The following is a 21,861-nucleotide window of genomic DNA, read 5'->3' as shown; positions in this document are numbered from 1 at the left end:
GGGTGCCACTACCGAGAAGGCCCTCTGCCTGGTTACCTGTAACTTGGCTTCTCGAAGGGAGGGAACCGCCAGAAGACCCTCGCTGCTGGACCTCAGTGTCTGGGCAGAACGATGGGGGTGGAGACGCTCCTTCAGGTATACTGGACCGAGGCCGTATACCTGAGGCCGTATATCCGGGCCACAAAAGGGAAGTTTATTTATTTATTTATTTTTTTGGGGGGTGCTAAGTTCCAAAGTGACTAAGTTCCTTACACAATAAAGGGTTTTGAATTGGAATCATTTTTTGGATTTTAAACGAACATATTTGGGGAGCGGGGAGGCTACTAGCCATGATGGCTGTTCTCTGCTTATATGGTTGGAGGCAGAAATGCTTCTGAATGCCAGTTGCAGGAAGCCACAGGAGGGGAGCGGGATCTCGCACTCAGGTCCTGCTTGCCGGTTTCCTACAGGCACCTGGTTGGCCGCTGTGAGAACAGGATGCTGGACTAGAGGGGCCATTGGCCAGATCCAGGATGCTCTTCTGGTGTAAGAGGGCACAGCCTTGTTTTCTGTTGCTGCGGAGGGCAGGACTAGGTCTGGTGAGCTTAGTAACAGGATGTCAGAACGTCTGTGGAACAGTTTAACAATGGAACCTGTTCCTTCCGGGCTTCCCTTGCCTTCGGGTGGACAGTCATCTGTTATGGTGGCACCACCAGGGCAGGACTTTAGGGAAGGATGAACAAGGGGGGCACATAGAGCAGGCTTCCCCTAGAGGAGAGGCAGTTGTCAAGCAAAGACCTTCTGTACGAGCTGAGAGGCCATTCAGTCTAGGGACCCAAAGCTCAGGTCAGCCCTTTGCTTCTCTTGAGCTGCAATCCTGGACATGGTTCACCTGAGAGTAAACCGCACAGAATTCTTCTTCTGCACTGACCTGCCTTGGCTTGCATTGCACTGGTCTGAATCTTCCTCCTTGGACCCCAAGAGCTTCTGGGGTTCCTGCTTGCTGTGGAAACAATCCGCTGGTGGACTTCTCATGGGCATCTGTGGAGAACAGGTTGCTGGACCAGATGGGCCAGATCCTGCAGGATACCCACGGAGGCTGACCTGCTGGCAACTCACATCCCAGTCCGCAAATGGGCTGATTGTGGTGCTTTGGTGGAGAGAGGGGGGGTCACTTTGCACATGTCCAGGAGCCCCCACACCCTGCTCTCTCTCCAGATACCTTCCCACCCAAGCCCTGCTTCCTGAAGCCAGGAGCTCTCAATAATAATAATAATAATAATAATAATAATTTATTATTTATACCCCGCCCATCTGGCTGGGTTTCCCCAGCCATTCTGGGCGGCTTCCAACAGAAAAATAAAATACAGTAAGCAAAATAAAATACAGTAAGAAAAATAAAATACTGCCCTCTCGCCCGCGTGAGAAGTGCCACCACAACACCGGGGCGATGGGCAGCTTTCTGGAGGCGGGGTGGGGTGGAGGGGGAGGCCCTCTGCATCTGCTCAGAGGTCCCCTTGTCTTCCTTATTTTAGCACACACACAGAGAGAGGACCCTGCAACCGAAGGCAACCGGAGTTTCTCGTTCCTGCTGCCTCCCCTGGATCCTCAAGGGCGGGGGGACCTGAGCGAGGCAGCCTCGGGCGGAGCGCGCAGCGAGCGCAGGAGAAGGAGGCTCTGCGGCAGGAGAGGAAGTTAGTTTGCCTTCATTAGCAGCGGCAGCGGCTCCGGGCGCCTGCGATGCGCTTGTCCCTGCCGGAGCCGACGCGCTCCGGGCGGGCGTGAGCCGGAAAGGACGGCCGGCACCGGGGGCTGCCCTCATGGGGAGGCGCTCGGCCCAGCCGCGAAGCCCCCGAGCGCTCCCCGCCGCTTTCTTCTTCCTGCTACCGGTAAGTGGCCGGAGAGAGGTCTCTTTCCTCGGCGGGGGAGGGGAGGGAGAGGCGCCTCTACGGGGAACCCCCCCACGCACGCACCTAGCTCACACCTGCAGTTAGGGACCTGCGAAGCTGGTTGGTTGGTTGGTCGGTCTGGCCAGCTCTGTGGTGTCGACACGGACTTGCAGCGGCTCTCCGGGTTTTGCCCCCCCCCCCCAAGCCCTATCTGGAGGTGTTTTCGAGGACCTTGCGCGCGGCATGCGGATGCTCTGGTCAGGTACACATGCCTGCGACGCCTGCTTGCTATCCCATCCCCAGTGGTTGGGGGTGGGGAGTGAAGGCCCATAGGGAGCAGGAAGGGGGTATTTATGTCTTGCTTTTGCCCTGAGGTGGTTTCCGCATGTGTGCACACACCTCTCACTTTATCTTCACAACAACCCTGTGAGGTAGGGCCAGCAGCTCTGAGAACAGGGTGCTGGGCTAGAGGGGCCTTTGGCCTTATATAACAGTCAGGGTCTTCTTTGGTTCTCCCTGCCAGTTTATTTATTCCTTCATAGAAATCCCTTAACCCCTTTTTAAAATCAGTTTCTTTTTAAAAAATAGCGCAATAGGGGAACTCACTGCAATCTCCCCTAACCCTAACCCTAACCCCCCCTTGCTTTGCGGTACAATTGCCCCCAGAACTCACCAGAAGTTGGCAGCCCTTCCCTGAAGTAAGAAGCATGGAAAACACTCTGCACATGAACAGAGGAACTCTTTTTAGATAGGTTTAATAATCACCTTGCTCATGGGATGCGGGGCAAGTCCTGCTGTTGACAACAAGCCCTGGGATTCAGCTCCAGTGTGCTTTGAATCAAGCCCCCTTCATAATTATTAGGATTATTCTAAAGCAAAATAAAAAAATTCCTTCAGTAGCACCTTAAAGACCAACTAAGTTTATATTTTGGTATGAGCTTTCGTGTGCATGCACACTTCTTCAGAAGTGTGCATGGTATCTGAAGAAGTGTGCATGCACACGAAAGCTCCGGCATCCGTATCTGAAGAAGTGTGCATGGTATCTGAAGAAGTGTGCATGCACACGAAAGCTCATACCAAAATATAAACTTAGTTGGTCTTTAAGGTGCTACTGAAGGAATTTTTTTATTTTGCTTTGACTCAGACCAACACGGCTACCTACCTGTAACTAGGATTATTCTAATTCACCACCCTGCACCCTAAAAAGATGATCACATCCAGATCTCAGCCTCTGATGAAGTTTGTTCGGTTGTTCTGCACCTTTTCGCTCTGGGACTTCCTTTGAGCTGGGGGTCCCTAAGGCCCAAACCTAGGCCCCAAATATAATATCTGAGAGAGAGCCTCCTCTCCTGCAGACCCTCTCAGGTGTTAAGATCAGCAGAGGGGTCTCTGGTGGTAGATCCACCGCCATCCTTCAGACAGGGCCTTCTCTGCAGCAGCCCCTAAATTGTGGGAATCCCTCCCTGTAGAGGTACATCTGGCACCCCCACTGCACAGGCTTTGGGTGAACGCTGAAGTTGCACCTTTTAAAATGTATTATTATCCTTTATTAAATTTGTCTACTGCTCTGTACTTGCAGGTCTGTTTTTATTGCATTCTGTGCATTGCCTTGACATGAGTGTAGGAGGCGATTATTATTATTACATAATAGGTTGTGTCAGTAGATCACATTGCTAACAAGGACCACACTCCATTGTGCTTGGTTCAGATGGCTTTCCAGGGTAGAATGATCCACTATTGCTAGAAGACCTGCCCTTCCTAAGCTCTCCAGTGATACCATATGTGTGCAGTGCAGAGAGTCTGGGACTTTGCTTAGGAAATATGTATGAGCCAAACCTTTTGGAAGGTGTCCATTTTTGTTGTTTGTTCTCCCACAGTGGTGTGGCTGATAATTTCAGCTGGTTCCGATTGTGTGTCGATTTCAGTTCCTTGGGTGTCTTTCCCCATGTTCCATTTCTCTTGGTTGCACTGCGCTATGGGTTTTGTAGTCTATAGCTAAATAAATGGATGGTTGCATTCCTGCACGACGAATACAAATGTATATTCCTCTTCCACCACTTAGAGCTGCTAGGCTGCCTCCTGCCCAGGTGCAGATCAGGCCCATATAGCTGCTTAGATATTCAAGAAGTTAGCTCCATTATGCCATGCCCTGAAGGTATGTGTTGCTCATTAGAATAGCGATTTGGTGGACAAAGAGAGGTGGCTGAAAAATGTCAACAATACAAATGTGTTTGTTGTGGGAATGTTCAGGGTGGCAGGAGAGGATATATTGTTTATTGATATCCTTCCTAACTTGCACTAGCAAGTTCCTTTACTTAGCAGAGTTTACATTCCCCTTCTAACATAGCTGGTTGCAGGCTTGTGTAAGCCTCTCACTATCCTACAATTCAGTATTGAATTGTATGTTCCTGGTGAGTTCCCTTTTATCCCTCTTAAAAGAATAAAGACACGGCAATCTTATTTAAAGTCAGTAAAAGAGGTTTACTCACATTCAGTTCACAGTTGGATCCCTGAAGGCAGACTTAGTTACAAATATGTACATGTGGATCCACCCCATATGGGGGGGAATGATCCCAGTGCTTCTGCTAGCTGAGAGCTAGCAGAGCATTCCTGGCTAAAAAGCTGGACCAACAAGGAAGGAAGTGAAAAAGAGAGGGTGTGGCAGCATGCCTTGTCCTTTTGTTACCTGGACAGGTAAGGTCACGCCCACCTCTAGTCACATGCAAAAGGAAGGATGTTCCAGCCAGGAGAAAAACAGGAAGTTTTCAAGTGGCTGGATCAAACATTCCTGTATGTCTTCTCTAGCATTAAAAGGAATGTTGAACTTGACTGCTCTCAGTGAATTACATTCCACATTTGTATCATTTGTGTGTGGATACATATGTTTTGTACCAGCAAAAGATAGTGCAAGAGATTAAGACGGCACTAAGAATGCATGCAGTTTGGGGTGTAAAGGATGGAATGTTACAAACAGCACGGTCGACAATACATAAGGTTTGCTCAGGCAAGCATGGCTCGTAAGTAGATTTTGTTGAAAGTTCGGTGGATTTTGGAATGGCTGCCGGAATGATTTGGAATTTTAACATTTAATGCAAATTCTGGGGTTGTTGTTTTTTCAATCCGGCAATTAGGAAAGCTAAATGTCTGCTTTGGAACCTAGGAAACAGCCTTATAGAAACTCACATTATTCATCCCTCTAGCTTGGTACTATCTCCAAGTGTGGAACCTGTGAGGCATGTGAACTTTCTGAAGTTTCTAGACTACAGTTCCCATCATCCCTGACCATTAGCCCTGTTGGCTTGGGCTTGTGGGAGTTGGAGTCCAGGAAAATCCAGCACAGAGGCTCCCATTGGCTGTCTACACAGACTGGCAGTGGTGCTCCAGAGCAGGGGTCAGCAAACTTTTTCAGCAGGGGGCTGGTCCACTGTCCCTCAGACCTTATGGGGGGCTGGACTATATTTTTGTTGGGGGGGGGGGAATGAACTAATTCCTATGCCCCACAAATAACCCAGAGATGTCTTTTAAATAAAAGCACACATTCTACTCATGTAAAAACATGCTGATTCCTGGACTGTCCACAGGCCAGATTTAGAAGATGATTGGGCCGGATCCGGCCCCCGGGCCTTAGTTTGCCTACCCATGCTCCAGAGTTTCAGAAAGGAGTCCCAAGGGAATGTTTTGAGGGAGCTGGGTCTGTGTAGCCCAGAAAAGAGGAGGTGAAGAGGAGATATGATAATCATCTTCAAATATCTCAAGAGTTGTCATGTGGAAGATGGAACAAGCTTGTTTTCTCTTGCACTGAAGGGCAGGACTCAAACCAATGGCTTCGAGTTACAAGAAAGGAGATTCTGACTAAACACCAGGAAGAACTCTGGAAGTAAGAGCTATTTGACAGTGAAATGGACTCGTTCAGAAGGTGGTGGATTCTCCTTCCTTGGAGGCTTTTAAGCAGAGGTTGGATGGCCATCTGTCATGGATGCTTTAGATGAGATTCCTGCATTGCAGGGGGTTGGACTAGATGACCCTCGGGGTCACTACAATTCTATGATTCTGCGATATGTGTAAATCACGATTCTGTGATTCTATAGGAGCCCAGGGTGGCAAACGCATCAGTGATTAAATAATACAATAAAAATATCTCAAAATCCATATATATGAAAACAATTAAAAACAATTCCAATGTGGGTGTAGACTGAGATAAATATATCTGCTTAAGGGGCCTGTTGAAGGATCTTTAGTAGGTTCCAGAAAGACAGTAGAGATGGCACCTGAATAATATTTAATGGGAGGGGATTTCAAAAGGTAGGTGCCACCACAGTGAAGACCCCGTTCCTATATCATATGGAATGGACCTTCTGATAAGATTGTATCTGCAAGCAAGGATGGAGGAGCCTCTGACCTAGAAAGACTACAACTCCCATCATTCCCAATTGTTGGCTATGCTGGTTGGGGCAGATGGGAGTTGGATTTTGACAACATCTGGAGAGCCACACTTCCCCATCTGTGGCTGTAGACAGAGTGCTCCCCTCCCCCAAGTTGTAGTTCTATGCAAAAGCTTCGTTTGGAAGGGGCAGCGGGAGAAGCAGAATTTCTTTCTTTCTTTCTTTCTTTCTTTCTTTCTTTCTTTCTCTCTCTCTCTCTCTCTCTCTCTCTCTCTCTCTCTCTCTCTCTCTCTTTCTTGCAGCAATACTTTAGAAAATGAGGGATGTGGTTGCGTTTTTAAAATACAATAAAACATACAAATAACCAGGCATAAATCCCCACCACTGTATGAAACAATGTAGGCTGAATTTTAATTTCTGATGAAACCTTAATCTGTTGCGATGGTTTGACAGTTTGAGGCGAAGCTATTCTGCAGCTCTGGAAAAACACAAAATATTTGGGGAACGGCATCACTTTGCAACAGTTCACAAGCCTTCGATTTAAGGACTTGACTTTCCTTTTTCAGATGCATAACTACTTTTTGTTTTGTTTTAAGTTAGCCAGAAAATGTAACTTGAGAATCAAACAAATGTATCGGAAGGGTACATGTATCAGAAAGTTTGCAATTCCCCATTTGCAGTACGCTTGGTGGCTGTGTCATGTGTGGAATAGCGCTTATTCCTTTCCTGATGGGTCTGTTCAGGATTGGCCCATAGCTGCCAAGTTTCCCGCTGAAAAATGCAGGATCAGCAGCGGCGCGACACCGGAAGTCGCTTCTACGCATGGCTGGACATGTGTAGAAGCAACTTCCGGTGCCGCTCTGCCCAATTTCCGGTGCCCAGGCATGGGCAGAGCGGCACCCGAAATGGAGCCTCCCTGGCAGGTAGGAAATCCAGGGGATTTCCAGGATTTTTTTCTATTCGGGATAACAGCAGGAAACTGATTAAAATCCGGGGGTTTCCCGTGAAAAACGGGAGACTTGGCAGCTATGGATTGGCCATGATTCAATAGTGTCAGATTCCACATAGTGATTTATACAGTTCCTAATGCAAATATTCCCCATCTTGTAATGTTCAATTATATTACGAGATGAGCACAGTTTTCCTGAATTACTTCAACACAAAATGCAAGCTTATGAATGTGTGCAATCAGCAAGGTATCTTGGGAAATGTAGTCTCTCAAGGTTTCTGAATAGGTAAAAAGTTAAAGGTAAAGGACCCCTGGGCGGTTAAGTCCAGTCAAAGGTGACTATAGAGTGTGGGGCTCATCTCGCTTCAGGCCAAGGAAACCAGCACTTGTCCACAGACAGCTTTCCGGGTCATGTATCCAGCAGGACTAAACCGCTTCTGGTGCAACAGAACACTGTGACAGAAACCAGAGCGCACAGAAACGCCGTTTATCTTTCTGCTGCAGTGGTACCTATTTATCTACTTGCACTGGCGTGCTTTCGAACTGCTAGGTTGGCAGGAGCTGGGACAGAGCAATGTGAGCTCACCCCATCGCAGGGATTCAAACCGCCGACCTTCTGATCGGCAAGCCCAAGAGGCTTAGTGGTTTAGACCACAGCGCCACCTGCATCCCTGGTATGTGAGTATGCAATAGGAACACGATGTACCCTGGATACCACACGTGCCGTTGAAGCGGTAGTGTACCACTTTAAACAGTCATTGTTTCCCCCAAAGAATTCTGGGAGGTGTAGTTTGTTCAGGGTGCTGAAGGTTGTTAGGAGACCTCTCTACTCCTCCCTCTGAGCCACATTTCCCAGAGTTCTCTGTGAAGAGGGACTGATTTTTAAATCACTCTGGGAATTGTAGCCCTGGGAGGGGAATAGGGGTTCTCCTAACAGGTTTAAGCACCCTTAACAAACAACCCCTTCCAGCATTATTTGGGGGAAAGAGGCTTACTTGTGAGTAGCTCCTGCATGAAGTAGCTCCTCCTGCACACCAGGAGACATCTCTAAGCCTCTTAGAAGATTTCTCGCAAGAGGGGAGAGGGCTCTTGTGCTCGAATCCTGTTTGTCGGTTTCCCACGGGCATCTGGCTGGTCCTTGTGAGAGCAAGATGCTGGACAAGATGGGCCGGATCCAACAAGTTCTCATTGTGTTCTTCACACCACTTGCTGGGTGGGAACCACAGAAGAGGGCTGTTGCCTCCAGGCCCCGTTTCTGGGCTCCTTGGAGGCATCTGATGGGACTGTATGAAAAAATGAAAAGATGAATCCTTGGTCTCCGTCAAAAATACATTTTGCAGGGCATATCGTACAGCTGGAATGCAGGTAACGCCTTTTGAGCTATAATATCTGGTTATGAGGCTTGTTTAAGCTGGGATTTCATCCCAATTTTGCTCCCGGTATGAATGAGTGGCTGGAGGAATAAGTGTCTGTTAATGGGATTTCTGGCAAACGCTTGACTTCTCAAGTTTTGGCTGTGTGTTTGTTCTGATGCTCTGGGGGAGCCATTTGAATGTGCTCAAACAAAAGAGGGTTTTAACACAGTAGCCAGCTTGATCTTTTGGCCCGCTAGAAGACCCGTGAACAAGTAACAATGCTCAGCTTCGCCCGAGTTAAAAGGGGAAGGTATACTTCTAGATTTTGACTGTGCTGGAGGTCTGCTTGCTAGTCATTTTAATGTTTTTAAACACTTCAGAACTGTTACCTGAGGGTAAATTTATGTTGGATTTATTTCAGTTTTAACAGTTGCATCTTCCCAGTGTGGTCACATCTCCTGTGGCATTCAGAAGCATTTTTCCTCCAACAAACGGAGGTAAAACGGAATCACTGGAATTATTAGCCATTGATTATGTACTTTACTTATATTGATTAGCTACATTGAATTTGTCTGAGCCTCTTTTAAAGTCTCCACCCCCATTGTCCTACCCAGACACTGAGGTCCAGCTCCGAGGGCCTTCTGGCGGTTCCCGCCCTGTGACAAGTGAGGTTACAGGGAACCAGGCAGAGGGCCTTCTCAGTGGTGGCACCCGCCCTGTGGATGTCAAAGAAATAAACAACTATCTGACCTTTAGAAGACATCTGAAGGCAGCCCTGTTCAGGGAAGTTTTTGATGTTTGATGTTTTATCGTGTTTTTAATGTTCTCTTGGGGGCCACCCAGATTGGCGGAGAAACCCAGCCAGGTGGGTGGGGTATAAATAATAAATTGTTGTTGTTGCTATGGCATTTGAAAGTGCTGTAAGGTTGTTTTAAATGTATAGAGCAGCTGGTCAGTTAATTCCTGTCTTATTTTCTTTCCTATCAAGGATGGTACCTAGGGGACATGGAAGCATGGGGACCATTATGGAATATGGATAAAAAATTAACAGCATGTTATAGTCTAAGAGAAAATGGTATGAAAATGATACAGTGGAACCTCGGTTTATGAACACCTCGGTTTACGAATTTTCGGTTTACGAACGCTGCGGACCCATCTGGAACGGATTAATTCACTTTCCATTACTTTCAATGGGAAAATTCGCTTCAGTTTATGAACGCTTCAGTTTATGAACAGACTTCTGGAACCAATTACACCCATGCTTCGGGTTAAGTATGTTTCAGGTTGAGTACTCCGCGGACCCGTCTGGAACGGATTAATCCACTTTCCATTACTTTCAATGGGAAAGTTCACTTCAGTTTATGAACGCTTCAGTTTATGAACAGACTTCCGGAACCAATTGTGTTCATAAACCGAGGTACAACTGTATATCATTGGTATGCAACGCTGAGTAAATTGGCAAAAATGTATAAATCTAAGTCAAATAAGTGTTGGAAATGTAAAGAGAAAGAAGGTTCTTTTGCCATATGTGGTTTTTAAGGCTTACTGGGAAATGATATATAAAGAAATGAAAAGGATGTTTAAAATAATGTTTGTAAAAAAAAACACCAGAAGCTTTTCTTTGAGGACTTATAGGGACAGAACTACCCAAACTGTATAGGAACTTATTCATGTATGCTACTACAGCAGCGAGAATGTTACTCGCCCCAAAATGGAAAGAAGCAGAAGTCCCAGAAAAGGAAACTTATCAGAAGAATAAGAAATCAAACTTTTAATAAAAGAATGGAAATGGTTTACTGAGTATTTGCAGGCAAATTGTAAACAGATAAGAACATTGGCAGGATTATTGTAATAACCTGCAGCTTTGTAAGAGTATATATTTAAAGAAGGTGAATAAATGAGCAAATTAAATGAATTTGGATGTGCAGAAGATATTAAAAATAAATTTAAGAAACCGCAGAAAGAGGGGGAAGGAAGTCAAGTTTTGAAATGTCAAAAGATTGTAAAATCAGTGAAACATATAAACCTGAAAAGTATAAATAAAAAATATATATTAAAAAGATGGCACCTAGGGGAGGCTTAGCAAAATATACCTTAGGGTGGATGATATCCTCCCTGCCAGTTGACTTTCCCGAGTTTTAAAGAATTAACGCTATTCTTCTTGAATCTACTGAGATGTACAAGAATGCCTCCTGAATAATTTAAACATGGTTTTTGTTCTGAGTGTTTCTTGGGTGTGTGTGTGGTTTTTTTTTTAAAAAAAGATGTAGGCTAAATGAAAGAGAAAACCCATTAAAAATAGAGAATATTCAAGCCAGCATTTTGTAGTGCTTTGGAAACAGTAAATATTCATGAAGGTCTGCAGTAGTGTCTAGGGCCTCCTTGTCTGGGTGAGAAGTGCCAAACAGATTTGCCAGACAGCTCTGGGACTTTTGAGATGTGAATTTTGTTTTGTAAAAGCCACTGTGTGGTACTGTATGTTGTTCACTATCAATATTAGATGTTGGCAAAACCAGGAAATCTTCTTGCACATCAGGAACTGGTTAAACAACAGGAAGCTGAGAGCAGGAATAAACGGACAGTTATCCCAGTGAAAAACTATTTGCGTGTCAAGACCCTGCAACCACCCTCTCAAAGAGGAATAAAAACACCAAGACACAGGATATAAGGTTAATGTTATTGGGCAAATTTTGGCCACAACTTTATTGGTTACAGAATGTGAGTGGTATTGGCTTAGGCATTGAGTAGACCAGGTTATATCTGACTCCTGCCCACTGCGCAGGAAGTCCGGTAAGGGTAAACCACCGGTAGGGAGAGCCCCGTCGATGCAAACCACCTCAAGCTCCCCCCTTGGTTCCCGAAGGGGTCGTGGCATGGCCCTAGCCCTGCCCCGGGCTTTGGACAAGATCCACCCCCCGGATTCCTTTAACGGAATACCCTTAAGCATGGAGGGGCAGGCAATGGCCAGGTCTCCCCTCCCCCATCATAAGGTCACCCAATGCCTAACCGCCACAAGAGCCCAAAAGGCTGGCCACCACATACCCTCACAACTGCAACCAATACTTCACGCCCTCAATTATGTCAGCCAACCAGATGGTGTATTTTACAGAGGAGGTCAAATGTAACAGGCCTACGCCAGTCCCTGCTTGAAGGTTGCAATCTACGCCAGGCATCCCCAAACTGCGGCCTTCCAGATGTTTTGGCCTACAACTCCCATGATCCCTAGCTAAGAGGACCAGTGGTCAGGGATGATGGGAACTGTAGTCCAAAACATCTGGAGGGCCGAAGTTTGGGGATGCCTGATCTACGCCAACCTTCAAGCGCCCTGCGTACCACAAAATCAGCACAACAGGAAGATGAGAGCAGGAATAAACGGACAGTTCTCCCAGTGAAAAACGCTTTATTGTGAGGAAAGTGAGGTGTTTAGTTAGAGAAATAGCAAGTAAGAGTTGACCTGATGGAAGTGCACAAAATTGCACAGGATGTACTAAGGGTGGACAGAGAAAAAAAATTCTCCCTCTCTCACATCTCAGGGTCAGCCAACAAGGCTAAATGCTGCAGTATTCAGGACAGACAAAAATAAAGTATTCCTTCACACGCCACAGACTTAGGCCAGTGTTTCCCAGGGTCTCCAGCTTTTGGGGGGACTTCAATTCCCAACATCCCTGACCACTGGTCTTGCTAGCTAGGGATGATGCGAGTTGTAGTCCAAAAACAGCTGGAGACCCAAGTTTGAGAAACACTGACTTAAACTATGGGACACACTCCCACTGCCGGGTATAAATCTATACCAGAGTGATTTCCCCAGCCACTCTTTGCGGCTCCCAACAGAATATTAAAAACATGATAAAACATCAAACAGCTGGACGATAGGGGTGGAGACACTCCTTCAGGTATGCTGGGAACCAAAGAATCCTGGGAACTGTAGTTTGCTCAGGGTGCCCGAGTATTGATAGGAGACCAGGGCCGGCTCTAGGTAGACTCCTGGTGGTGCGGTGCGCCAGGACGCACGGAAACCATGCTGTGCCCTGCAAGGGCGGGGGCGCCAGAGCGATCTCCGTCCCTCAGTGCCAGAGCGGCCGACCTGCTCGAGACTGCCCTATAGTAGGAGACCCCTGTTCCCCTCACAGAACACACAATGCAAACATCATAGAATACTGTGGCGAAACTCATCATAAAAGAGAAAGAATATGTGGTGAAGGTTCCTATTCTTTTTATTTTGAAAATGCAGTGTGTTCAATTCTACAATTCCCAGAGTGGTTTAGCAATCAATCCCTATTCCCAGGGAACTCTGGGAACTGTAGCTCTGTGAGGGGAATAGGGATCTCCTAATAATGGCTCTCAGCACCCTTAACAAACTACAGCTCCCAGAATCCTTTAGGGGAAGCCATGTTGACAGTGGGTTCCCTCAGGGATGGGCAGCCATTTTGCCCCATGGGTCCCCCAAATTCTGCAGAGAAAAGTCGCCACAGTGAAATATGTTATTTCACAGTTGCTTCTTCTTCGCATGTGGCTGCACAAACCCCGTTTTAACCTTGAGGGTGAACAAATGGGGACTAATTGCATGGAAATGTCATTCGTTATGGCGGCATTTCCCCTGTAAAAAACGAACGGCACAAAATCACTGTTTCTCATCTCTGCTGCAGTGAAGCCTAATTGCACTTAACTCGATGCCTTTGCTTAGGAGCCCATCTGTATTTATAGACACTAAACAACAGGAGCTACCAAGCTCCGTAGCACGATAGGCCTTATTTTTCCTAAGTAAATAAGACTAATTAAAGCGCTGCAAAGTTCAGAGTAATCCTCGCTGAATTACCAAAAGCCTTTCTTGAATGGTTTTGAAGGGCGAGTAAATACGAAGCTGGGCCTTTAACTTTCACACCAGTAGGAGACAATCAGGGGGCTTGGAAAGCTGGAAGCCCACCTGCCTTGGCGTGCCGATGGTTCTGGAATGCCATGGACTAATCGCCAGTGCTTTGAATCACTTGAGACACACTGGTGTTCTGAGTGCATATCTGGGGGGAGAGTCTATTGGCATGTGCCCCCCTCCCCAATATCCAAGTGGTGAGTTTTTTTTGGGGGGGGGGTCCAGTGCTTACTGGAGAGCCAGTGTGGTATAGTGGTTAAGAGCGGTAGACTTGTGATCTGGTGAACTGGGTTCACGCCTTCGCTCCTCCACATGCAGCTGCTGGGTGACCTTGGGCTAGTCACACTTCTCTGAAGTCTCTCAGCCCCACTCACCTCACAGAGTGTTTGTTGTGGGAGAGGAAGGGAAAGGAGAATGTTAGCCGCTTTGATACTCCTTCAGGTAGTGATAAAGCGGGATATCAAATCCAAACACCACTTCTTCTTCTTCTTCTTCTTCTTCTTCTTCTTCTTCTTCTTCTTCTTCTTCTTCTTCTTCCTCCCAGGGTTAACTTTGCTTGGAATTGTGGGATTGTTGAGAATAGTAGGAGAGTATATATTGATTAAATATTATCCTTCCTCACTCATGGCAGTGAGCTGGTAGCAGAGCACATTCCCTGTATATCTCAGGAAGCTAGTTGGTAGATTCGTTAGAATCTCTTGAGTTAAGCAATCCAGTCTGATAAATTCCCCTTTAATTCCCTCTTAAAAACAATAAAGGCACAACAGTCTTCTCTTAAAAGTAATAAGAAGTTTACTTACATTCAGTTCACAGAATGGTCCCAAAGGCAGGCTTTAGCTTGTAGTTACAGAAGAGAGTGTGGGTTCATCTCATGTGGGGAGTGAGCCCATGTGCTGCTGGCCGAGAGCCAGCAGACAGCATAAGAACATCAAGAAGAGTCAAGAGAGAGAAGGGAGAAGGGATCTTGCTTCTCCATCCAGCACAGAGAAAGCATGTATTTGTGTCTCCAATCTGCTCCCAGCTCAGCTCACCCATGCAACTCTGGCTATTGTTCTCTTACCTGGCAGCAAGGTGAAAGGCCCATGCCTTTGTTCTATGGCACAGAACAATTTCTTTGGTTATGCTAATCGTGGTGCTTAACTGGTCAGCCAAAGCCGTTGCCTGGACGAAGGGACTGGTTTGCTTGCTCTTATCAATTCTATGAGATCCCAAGAACTGGAGGGGTCTCAGGACATCATCTAGACCAGGGTTTCCCAAACTTGGGTCTCTAGCTGTTGTTGGACTACAACTCCCATCATCCCTAGCTAGCAGGGTCAGTGGTCAGGGATGATGGAAACTGTAGTCCCCCAACAGCTGTTGATTCAAGTTGGGGAAACTCTGGTCTAACCTTCTTCTGCCTGGAGAGCAGCTCTCTCCAAGAACTCAGGCAGAGAGGGCCTTTCCCAATTCTGCTGCCTGTAAAATGAAACCCGAGACCTTCTGCAGGGAAAGCTGTGGGCCTTCTCTCCTAAGAGCAACAAGCAGGAGAGTTTGTGAGACTCTCAAACACAAAACGGGAACTGTAAGAAGCTGTTCTATTGCTCCTCTATCCTAGCTTCATCTGCTCAGACTAGGAGTGGCTCCTTGGGGTCTCAGGCAGAGAAGACTTTCCCATCACCTGTTAACTGATCTTCTGATCTTTCTAACTAGAGATGTCGGGGACTGAACTTGGGAGGTTTTTCTTGCCAAGGATGTGGTCTACCACCGAAGGGTGGCCCCTCCATAAAACAAGCGGTTCTCTTCCACATCTATGGCAGTTGTTGCTTTGGGAAAGGAAATGCTTCTCTGCTCTTTCTGCCAAGCGGGACAGCATTTATTTATTATCCTTTTTCATTATTTCCTCTTTTTCTTTTAGTAAGCTCAGAGTGGCTTGGATGGGGGGTCTAATTAGGTCCAGACCTAGTTACCTGCAGCAGCTTCCCAGCTACAGGTGCTCCAAGTTAGTTAAACATCCATAACTCCCCCTTTCAGGTATCCTAGGAAGCAAATGTCATGACTCTTGGGTCTTGGTAGTATAAATTAAAACCAGATGAAGCTTGTCCAAGTGCACACCTAGGGTTGTAAAAGGACCCAGCAGAGCTGTCCCTGCAGTGGAATGCCAAGTCAATAATTAAGATCTCACAGGCATTGAAAAACAACAACAACAACAACAACAACAACAACAACATATTTATACCCCGCCCATCTGGCTGGGTTTCCCCAGCCACTCTGGGTGGCTTCCAGCAAAATAGTATAAGTTTAAAACAACAACAATAACAACAACAACAACAACAACAACTTTTATTTTACAAACAAGAGACTCACGATGTGTCCAGTGGTGCTCCCTCACATAAATAGTGAGAGGAGTAAAAAACAACAACAAGCAGCAAGGCCAGCCAGGAAAACTGGGGCCTAAGCTTTGCTGTTGTGTAGGTGTAGCCTTCAAGGAAACTGACTCTGAGCATGCTCAGAACAGGTCCTCAGAACAAACTGGCTCCTGAGTCTACTATAGCAGCAGACCTATTAGCATTATATGCTATGGCTAGATTGCCAGCATGGCAAAAGGAAAACTTCACAACCAGGGCTAAGAATCAGCTCCGTCAAAATATAAGTTTACTATCACATGCCTTTTTTTCTTCCTTGAGACAGATGAGTGGGAGCTCCTTGCCATAGCAATACATTTGAATCAAAATTTGGTTGAGTGGTCCAGAGAGCTGATTGGCCAGAAATGTCTCCTGGAGCCTCTTGAAATTCAAGTGGATTGTGGGAGGATGTGTATAGGACTTTGAGGGGTTTTTTATGTGAGGGGAGGTGAAAACAATTGCTTGACATTCCACTCGAAAGGGTTGTGCCCTGATTGCCAGAATGGATTGGACCCCACTGGTATAAATGCTGTAAATAATAGGCAACGAATACCGGTGATTTTGCAAGCCCAAAGGACTTGAGGGGGGGGGAATCTGCTGTCACTTCAGATCTGGGATTTGCAGAAGGCAGAAGCAGTAGTACCTCGGGCAGCTTCCGATGCCTGAACTTTGACTCTGCATGTTTGTTGGTGTAGCTTGGCTCCTAGCAAGAGAACGGTAGTGGTTTCTGTGTGCATAAGAAAAAGGCCCTCTCGCACTCTGCAGGAGCCGGAGCCGAGCCCTCGAGCCGGCCTGACATTCAACCTTTCCCTTCCCGTTCTCGCTGTGAAATGCTCTCCAGAGCAGCCTTGTGAAGCGAACAGCTGCATGAGCGGGGTGTAATTTAAACCGGGCATTTTGAAGTACAGCATCTCTCTCTCTCTCCCCTCCTTTCATTGATCGTGTAAAACAGGGTGTGTCGCAGCTGGTTTGCAGCAATTTTTAAATGCAGCTCGACAGTTTGGCGACGAGCGGTGGCCAGAGTTGCTTCAGAAGCCGGCAGTGGCAGAAGAGGACTGTTTGCTCTTCGCGCACCCCCCCCCCAAGTGTAAAACACTTTTGGGAATAAATCCAACAGGCAGAGAGGGTGGGGCTGCTTGGAGAAATCGATTGCTTCCAATTCCATTTTGAAAAGTTGCGATTGGATTAATGCACAGGTCACAAGTTAACCATCTGGCACAGATTTTGCACCAGATTTTGCAATGCAATTCTTGGAAGTTTTAGGCATGGTCCGAAGTGCATTTAAGCACTGTTTTCAGGGGAAACACGCATTTAAATTATTTTAAAATCTCAATCTCAATATACTTTATTCGACCGATAGTCAGAAACAAAAAAACATTTCTCAATACAAAGATAAACATATAAAACTGAAGGCATCAGAGGGATACATAAAAATATAAAAATATAAAACTGAAGGCATCAGAGGGATACATAAATGGGGTATGGCCGCGCTACTAAACCTCCTACAGATAACCCACATCAAGGCATTCGATTATATGTTTCTGACACTTGAGCGCCAGGAAGAGGAATTTAGCCACTGAGAAGGTTATTTTCCCAGTAGGCTTGTTGAGCAAATATGCTGCCTGCCGTTCTCTTGGTCGGGAACTAAACTGAGATAAATACGGGTCTATAAGATATTGCCTTAAATCATTATAAAAGGGACAACTCAGTAGAATGTGTTCTGTGGATTCTACCTCACCCAAGGCACAATGGCACATTCTCTGACCGTATGGGACTCCTCCAAATCTTCCCTTCAAAACCGCCGAATCAAGAACATTCAGTCTGGCCGCAGTAATTAGTCTGCGGTATTCCACGTAGTGGATATCCGCCAGGTAACGGGCTGGTGCAGACCGATACACCTGCTCCCCTAAAAACATCCCAGATTTCACGTGGGCTATGTCCTCCTGTTTGGCGATATCCCCCAATCTCTGAACGGTCATCGCTTTAGCGCGGCTGTATGTCATGGACTCAATATAAAGGGAGGACAGACCACACTTTTGCACTTCCTCTACCACTTCCCTTTCCCATGGAGATTTAAAATTATCCCTCAGAATTTTAAAATCTGCATGTACAGCAGTGAAATTTTTCATAGCGAAAGAGTCCAGGCCAGAGGCGCCAACTTTTTTGGGGGGCAATTGGGTGGGGGCAACTTTGTGCACATGAGCTTTGCACCTCCCTCCATAAGCCAGGCAGACGATTCTCAGCTTTGGAAAAGAGGCACCAGGCTTTAACACTTGAATACTCCAATTTACCAGGAATATTTAGGGAACTAACTTATTCCCCCTAGTCCACAGACCACACACCACTGATCTAAAGATTATTCTTGATTTTTTAAAATATATATATGCAGATTTCTTTATTATTTATTTCAACATTTTGTACACAGCTTAATCACCGTCGTCCCTAAGCAGTGTGAGAGAGACTCAGTGCAGTAAGACTAAAAATGAGTCAAAACTGTAAGAATTCCATTTAAAAGTCAACGGGAACATTTTAAAAAGTCTTCAGTAGGTCTTGAAAGTTCTACAAGGAGGGGGACCTTTCTGACCTCGTCTGACCTCGACTGGAAAACAAGTTCCACAAAACGACCCACAATAGGGAACATACAGATCCTGGCGTATATGTGTCATGCATCCGAGCCAAGGAGGACCTCAGACAGTGTCCCCTTTGAAGAGCTGAGTGATCAAGCAGGGCTATAAGGGTTCAGATGGTCCTTGGGGTATCAGGGGTCCAAATTCAACAGAAGTATAGTGTCCAGATCAAGGAAAGTCACAGTACCACTCTATTCTGCTTTGGTCAGACCACACATGGAATACTGTATCCAATTCTGGGCACCACAATTTAAGAGGGATGTTGACAAGCTGGAACGTGAGCAGAGGAGGGCAACCAAGATGATCAAGGGTCTGGAAATCTAGCCTGATGAGGAACGGTTGAAGGAGCTGGGTGTGTTGAGCCTGGAAAAGAGGAGACTGAGAGGAGATATGAGAGCCATCTTCAGATATCTTAAGGGCTGTCTCATGGAAGATGGAGCATGCTTGTTTTATCCTGCTTCAGAGGGGAGGACTCAAACCAATGGCTTCAAGTTACAAGAAAGAAGATTCCAACTAAACATTAGGAATAACTTTCTGACAGTAAAAGCAGTTTGACAGTGGAATGGACTCCCTTGGGAGGTGGTGGACTCTCCTTCCTTAGAGCTTTTTAAGCAGAGGTTGGATGGCCCTTTGTCATGGATGCTTTAGCTGAGATTCCTGCATTGCAGGGGGTTGGACTAGAGGACCCTCGGGGTGCCTTGTGACTATAATTCTATGAAATTGTTTTGTTGTTTAGTCCTTTAATCGTGTCTGATTCTTCGTGACCCCATGGACCAGAGCACGCCAGGCACTCCTGTCTTCCACTGCCTCCCACAGTTTGGCCAAACTCATGTTTGTAGCTTCAAGAACACTGTCCAGCCATCTCGTCCTCTGCCGTCCCCTTCTCCTTGTGCCCTCCATCTTTCCCAACATCACAGTCTTTTCCAGGGAGTCTTCTCTTCTCATGAGGTGGCCAAAGTATTGGAGCCTCAGCTTCAGGATCTGCACTCGGGGCTGATTTCCTTCAGAATGGATAGGTTTGATCTTCTCAAGAGTCTCCTCCAGCATCAATTCTTCGGCGATCAGCATTCTTTATGGTCCAGCTCTCACTTCGATACATCACTATTGGGAAAACCATAGCTTTAACTATACGGACCTTTGTCGGCAAGGTGATGTCTCTGCTTTTTAAGATGCTGTCTAGGTTTGTCATTGCTTTTCTCCCAAGAAGCAGGCGTCTTTTAATTTCGTGACTGCTGTCACCATCTGCAGTGATCAAGGAGCCCAGGAAAGTAAAATCTCTCACTGCCTCCATTTCTTCCCCTTCTATTTGCCAGGAGGTGATTGGACCGATGCCCACGATCTTGTTTTTTTTGATGTTGAGCTTCAGACCATATTTTGCGCTCTCCTCTTTCACAAGGCTGAATGCTGCAGTTTCTGCCATCAAGCTTGTGTCATCTGCACATCTGAGGTTGTTGATATTTCTTCCGGCAATCTTAATTCCGGTTTGGGATTCATCTAGTCCCGCCTTTCGCATGATGAATTCTGCATATAAGTTAAATAAGCAGGGGGACAATTGTTAGCGCCTTGTAAATTCATACAAGAAGTTTGAACCTGATCTGGTAGGATATGGGCAGCTGGTGCAGCCTTCGGATCGCCGGAGTTATGTGCTGGGAACTGTCTGTCCCCATCCGCAGTCTAGCTGCAACGTTTTGCAGTATCTGGAGCTTCTGGGACAGAACCAATGGTCGCCTCACATAGTGTGCATTGTAATCATTGAGTTTGCCACTGCATGAATTGCTGTGCCCAGGCTACCCCGTCCAAGAACGGCTGAAGCTGGCATACCAACCAAAGCTGGTAAAAATCATTCCTAGCCACTGTGTGTACCTGAGCCAGCAGCAACAAAGACAGAACCTTCAAATCTGTTCTTTTGAATGGAGTATGCCCCCATCCAGAACCTGCAACACCCTGGCACGGGGGCTACCAACCCCCAGTGTCTCTGTCTTCCCAGGGTTCAAGCTCAGCTTACTTGTCCTGGACTCAGATGTTACAGAGAAGTAGAACCCCCTCAAAGATAAGGAAAGAAGTATCCAGCCTTCTGATACAAAAGGAAAAGGGGATGGGGAGGGAGGAGGAAAAGACGCAACTTCAGGTTCCAACTTTTCCGCAAGATTGCATAATGCCCAGGTGGGGTGGCTATTGCAGAAGGTTGTTCGGCGGTTGTGATGGGAGGAGGAGGATCCAAGTGGCCAGTTTGATGGAGAGGGACTTGCTGGTCTCGCCAAGCCCTCTGGTGCAGCCATGTTTAACAGATCCCAGTGGAGGAAATTATGGGATGTTGTATTTCTATGTTTGTCAACATGCAGCGAGAGAGGAGGATTCAAAGAGCATTTGGTCCTGGCAGAGCCAATAAAGGAGGCCTCAGTGACGCAACTTTCCTTCTTTTTCGGCTGCCATAGTATTCACTGCTGATGGTTGAGTGATGCTTCGAAAGTCTTGCCTGTTCCCTTCCCAGCTTCACCCCTTTCCACCAATTGTACTAACAAACTGGTTCTTGGGTAGCTGCATGGCTCCTCTTTCCAACTGCCAAGCAGTTGAGATGCTTGTGAATATTTCGTAGCACCGCTGAAGTCTAATTTCTAATATCATGAAGCCAGACCTCTCGCAGCTGATCATAGCTGCTAGCTATGGATTATTTTTAAAACTCAGCCTACATTTGTGTCCCTGTCTCCCTGCCCCTTGTCTCATTTTGAGCGTGAAGTGGCAAAAAGCACCGCTTTCTGCAAACCTGTGCTTTAATCTGACATCTCATTTGCCTCCCTACCACCGTAAATACCTCAAAGGATTATCCAAAGTGGCTTTTGATATCACAAATAAAAGTGTTGGATAGAGTTCGTACTTCCCTCACCCCGCTGGCAAGATACCTCATTTTTTTAACAGCTCATTGAGAAACGAAAGATTAAGGAACCAAGATTCGGACTCTGAAATCTCCATTTACAAGGCAGGTGGTGGGAAGGGACGCTTTGCCTGGAACTCTAAAAAGTTGTTTACAATTTGAGTCAAGTCGGGGGTAGATAACCCTTTTCACTTTGAGGGCTGCATTCCCCTATTTATTACATTTATGCACCCACTGTGGGATGTGATCCATGAGAGACAGTCAAGTACAACATTCCTTGTAATGCAAGAGAAGACATGCGAGGGAATGTTTGGTCCAGCCAGTCGAAACTTCCTGTTCCTCCTTAATTCTTAAGAATTAAGCAAAAAATTCTAGTAGACAAAAAGGAGAGGGGAGGCTTTGCCATGCCCGAATTAAGGCTATACTATGAGGCAGCATGCCTTCTTTGGCTCAAGGACTGGATTATGTTACAGAACACAGATTTGTTAGACCTTGAGGGGTATACAAATAGATTTGGCTGGCATGCCTATCTCTGTTATAACAAAGTCCATAGGGGTTTT

At 46.3% G+C, this 21,861-nt stretch overlaps 1 protein-coding gene across 1 annotated transcript in view; it reads left to right on the top strand.

The window, feature by feature from the left end:
- The first annotated feature begins 1,572 nt into the window (after positions 1-1,572).
- The window catches only part of CRHR2 (corticotropin releasing hormone receptor 2), a 176,087-nt gene continuing 155,798 nt past the window's right edge, over positions 1,573-21,861 (top strand). The window contains exon 1 of the mRNA XM_088653749.1: positions 1,573-1,868. Coding sequence (XP_088509875.1) covers positions 1,800-1,868 — 69 coding nt within the window. The 5' untranslated portion in view covers positions 1,573-1,799. The remainder of the gene's footprint in view (positions 1,869-21,861) is intronic.

Source organism: Zootoca vivipara, chromosome 11 (assembly GCF_965207765.1).
Source record: "Zootoca vivipara chromosome 11, rZooViv2.hap1.1, whole genome shotgun sequence".
NCBI classification, from domain to species: Eukaryota; Metazoa; Chordata; class Lepidosauria; order Squamata; family Lacertidae; genus Zootoca; species Zootoca vivipara.
This window is presented reverse-complemented; position numbering and strand designations above follow the sequence as displayed.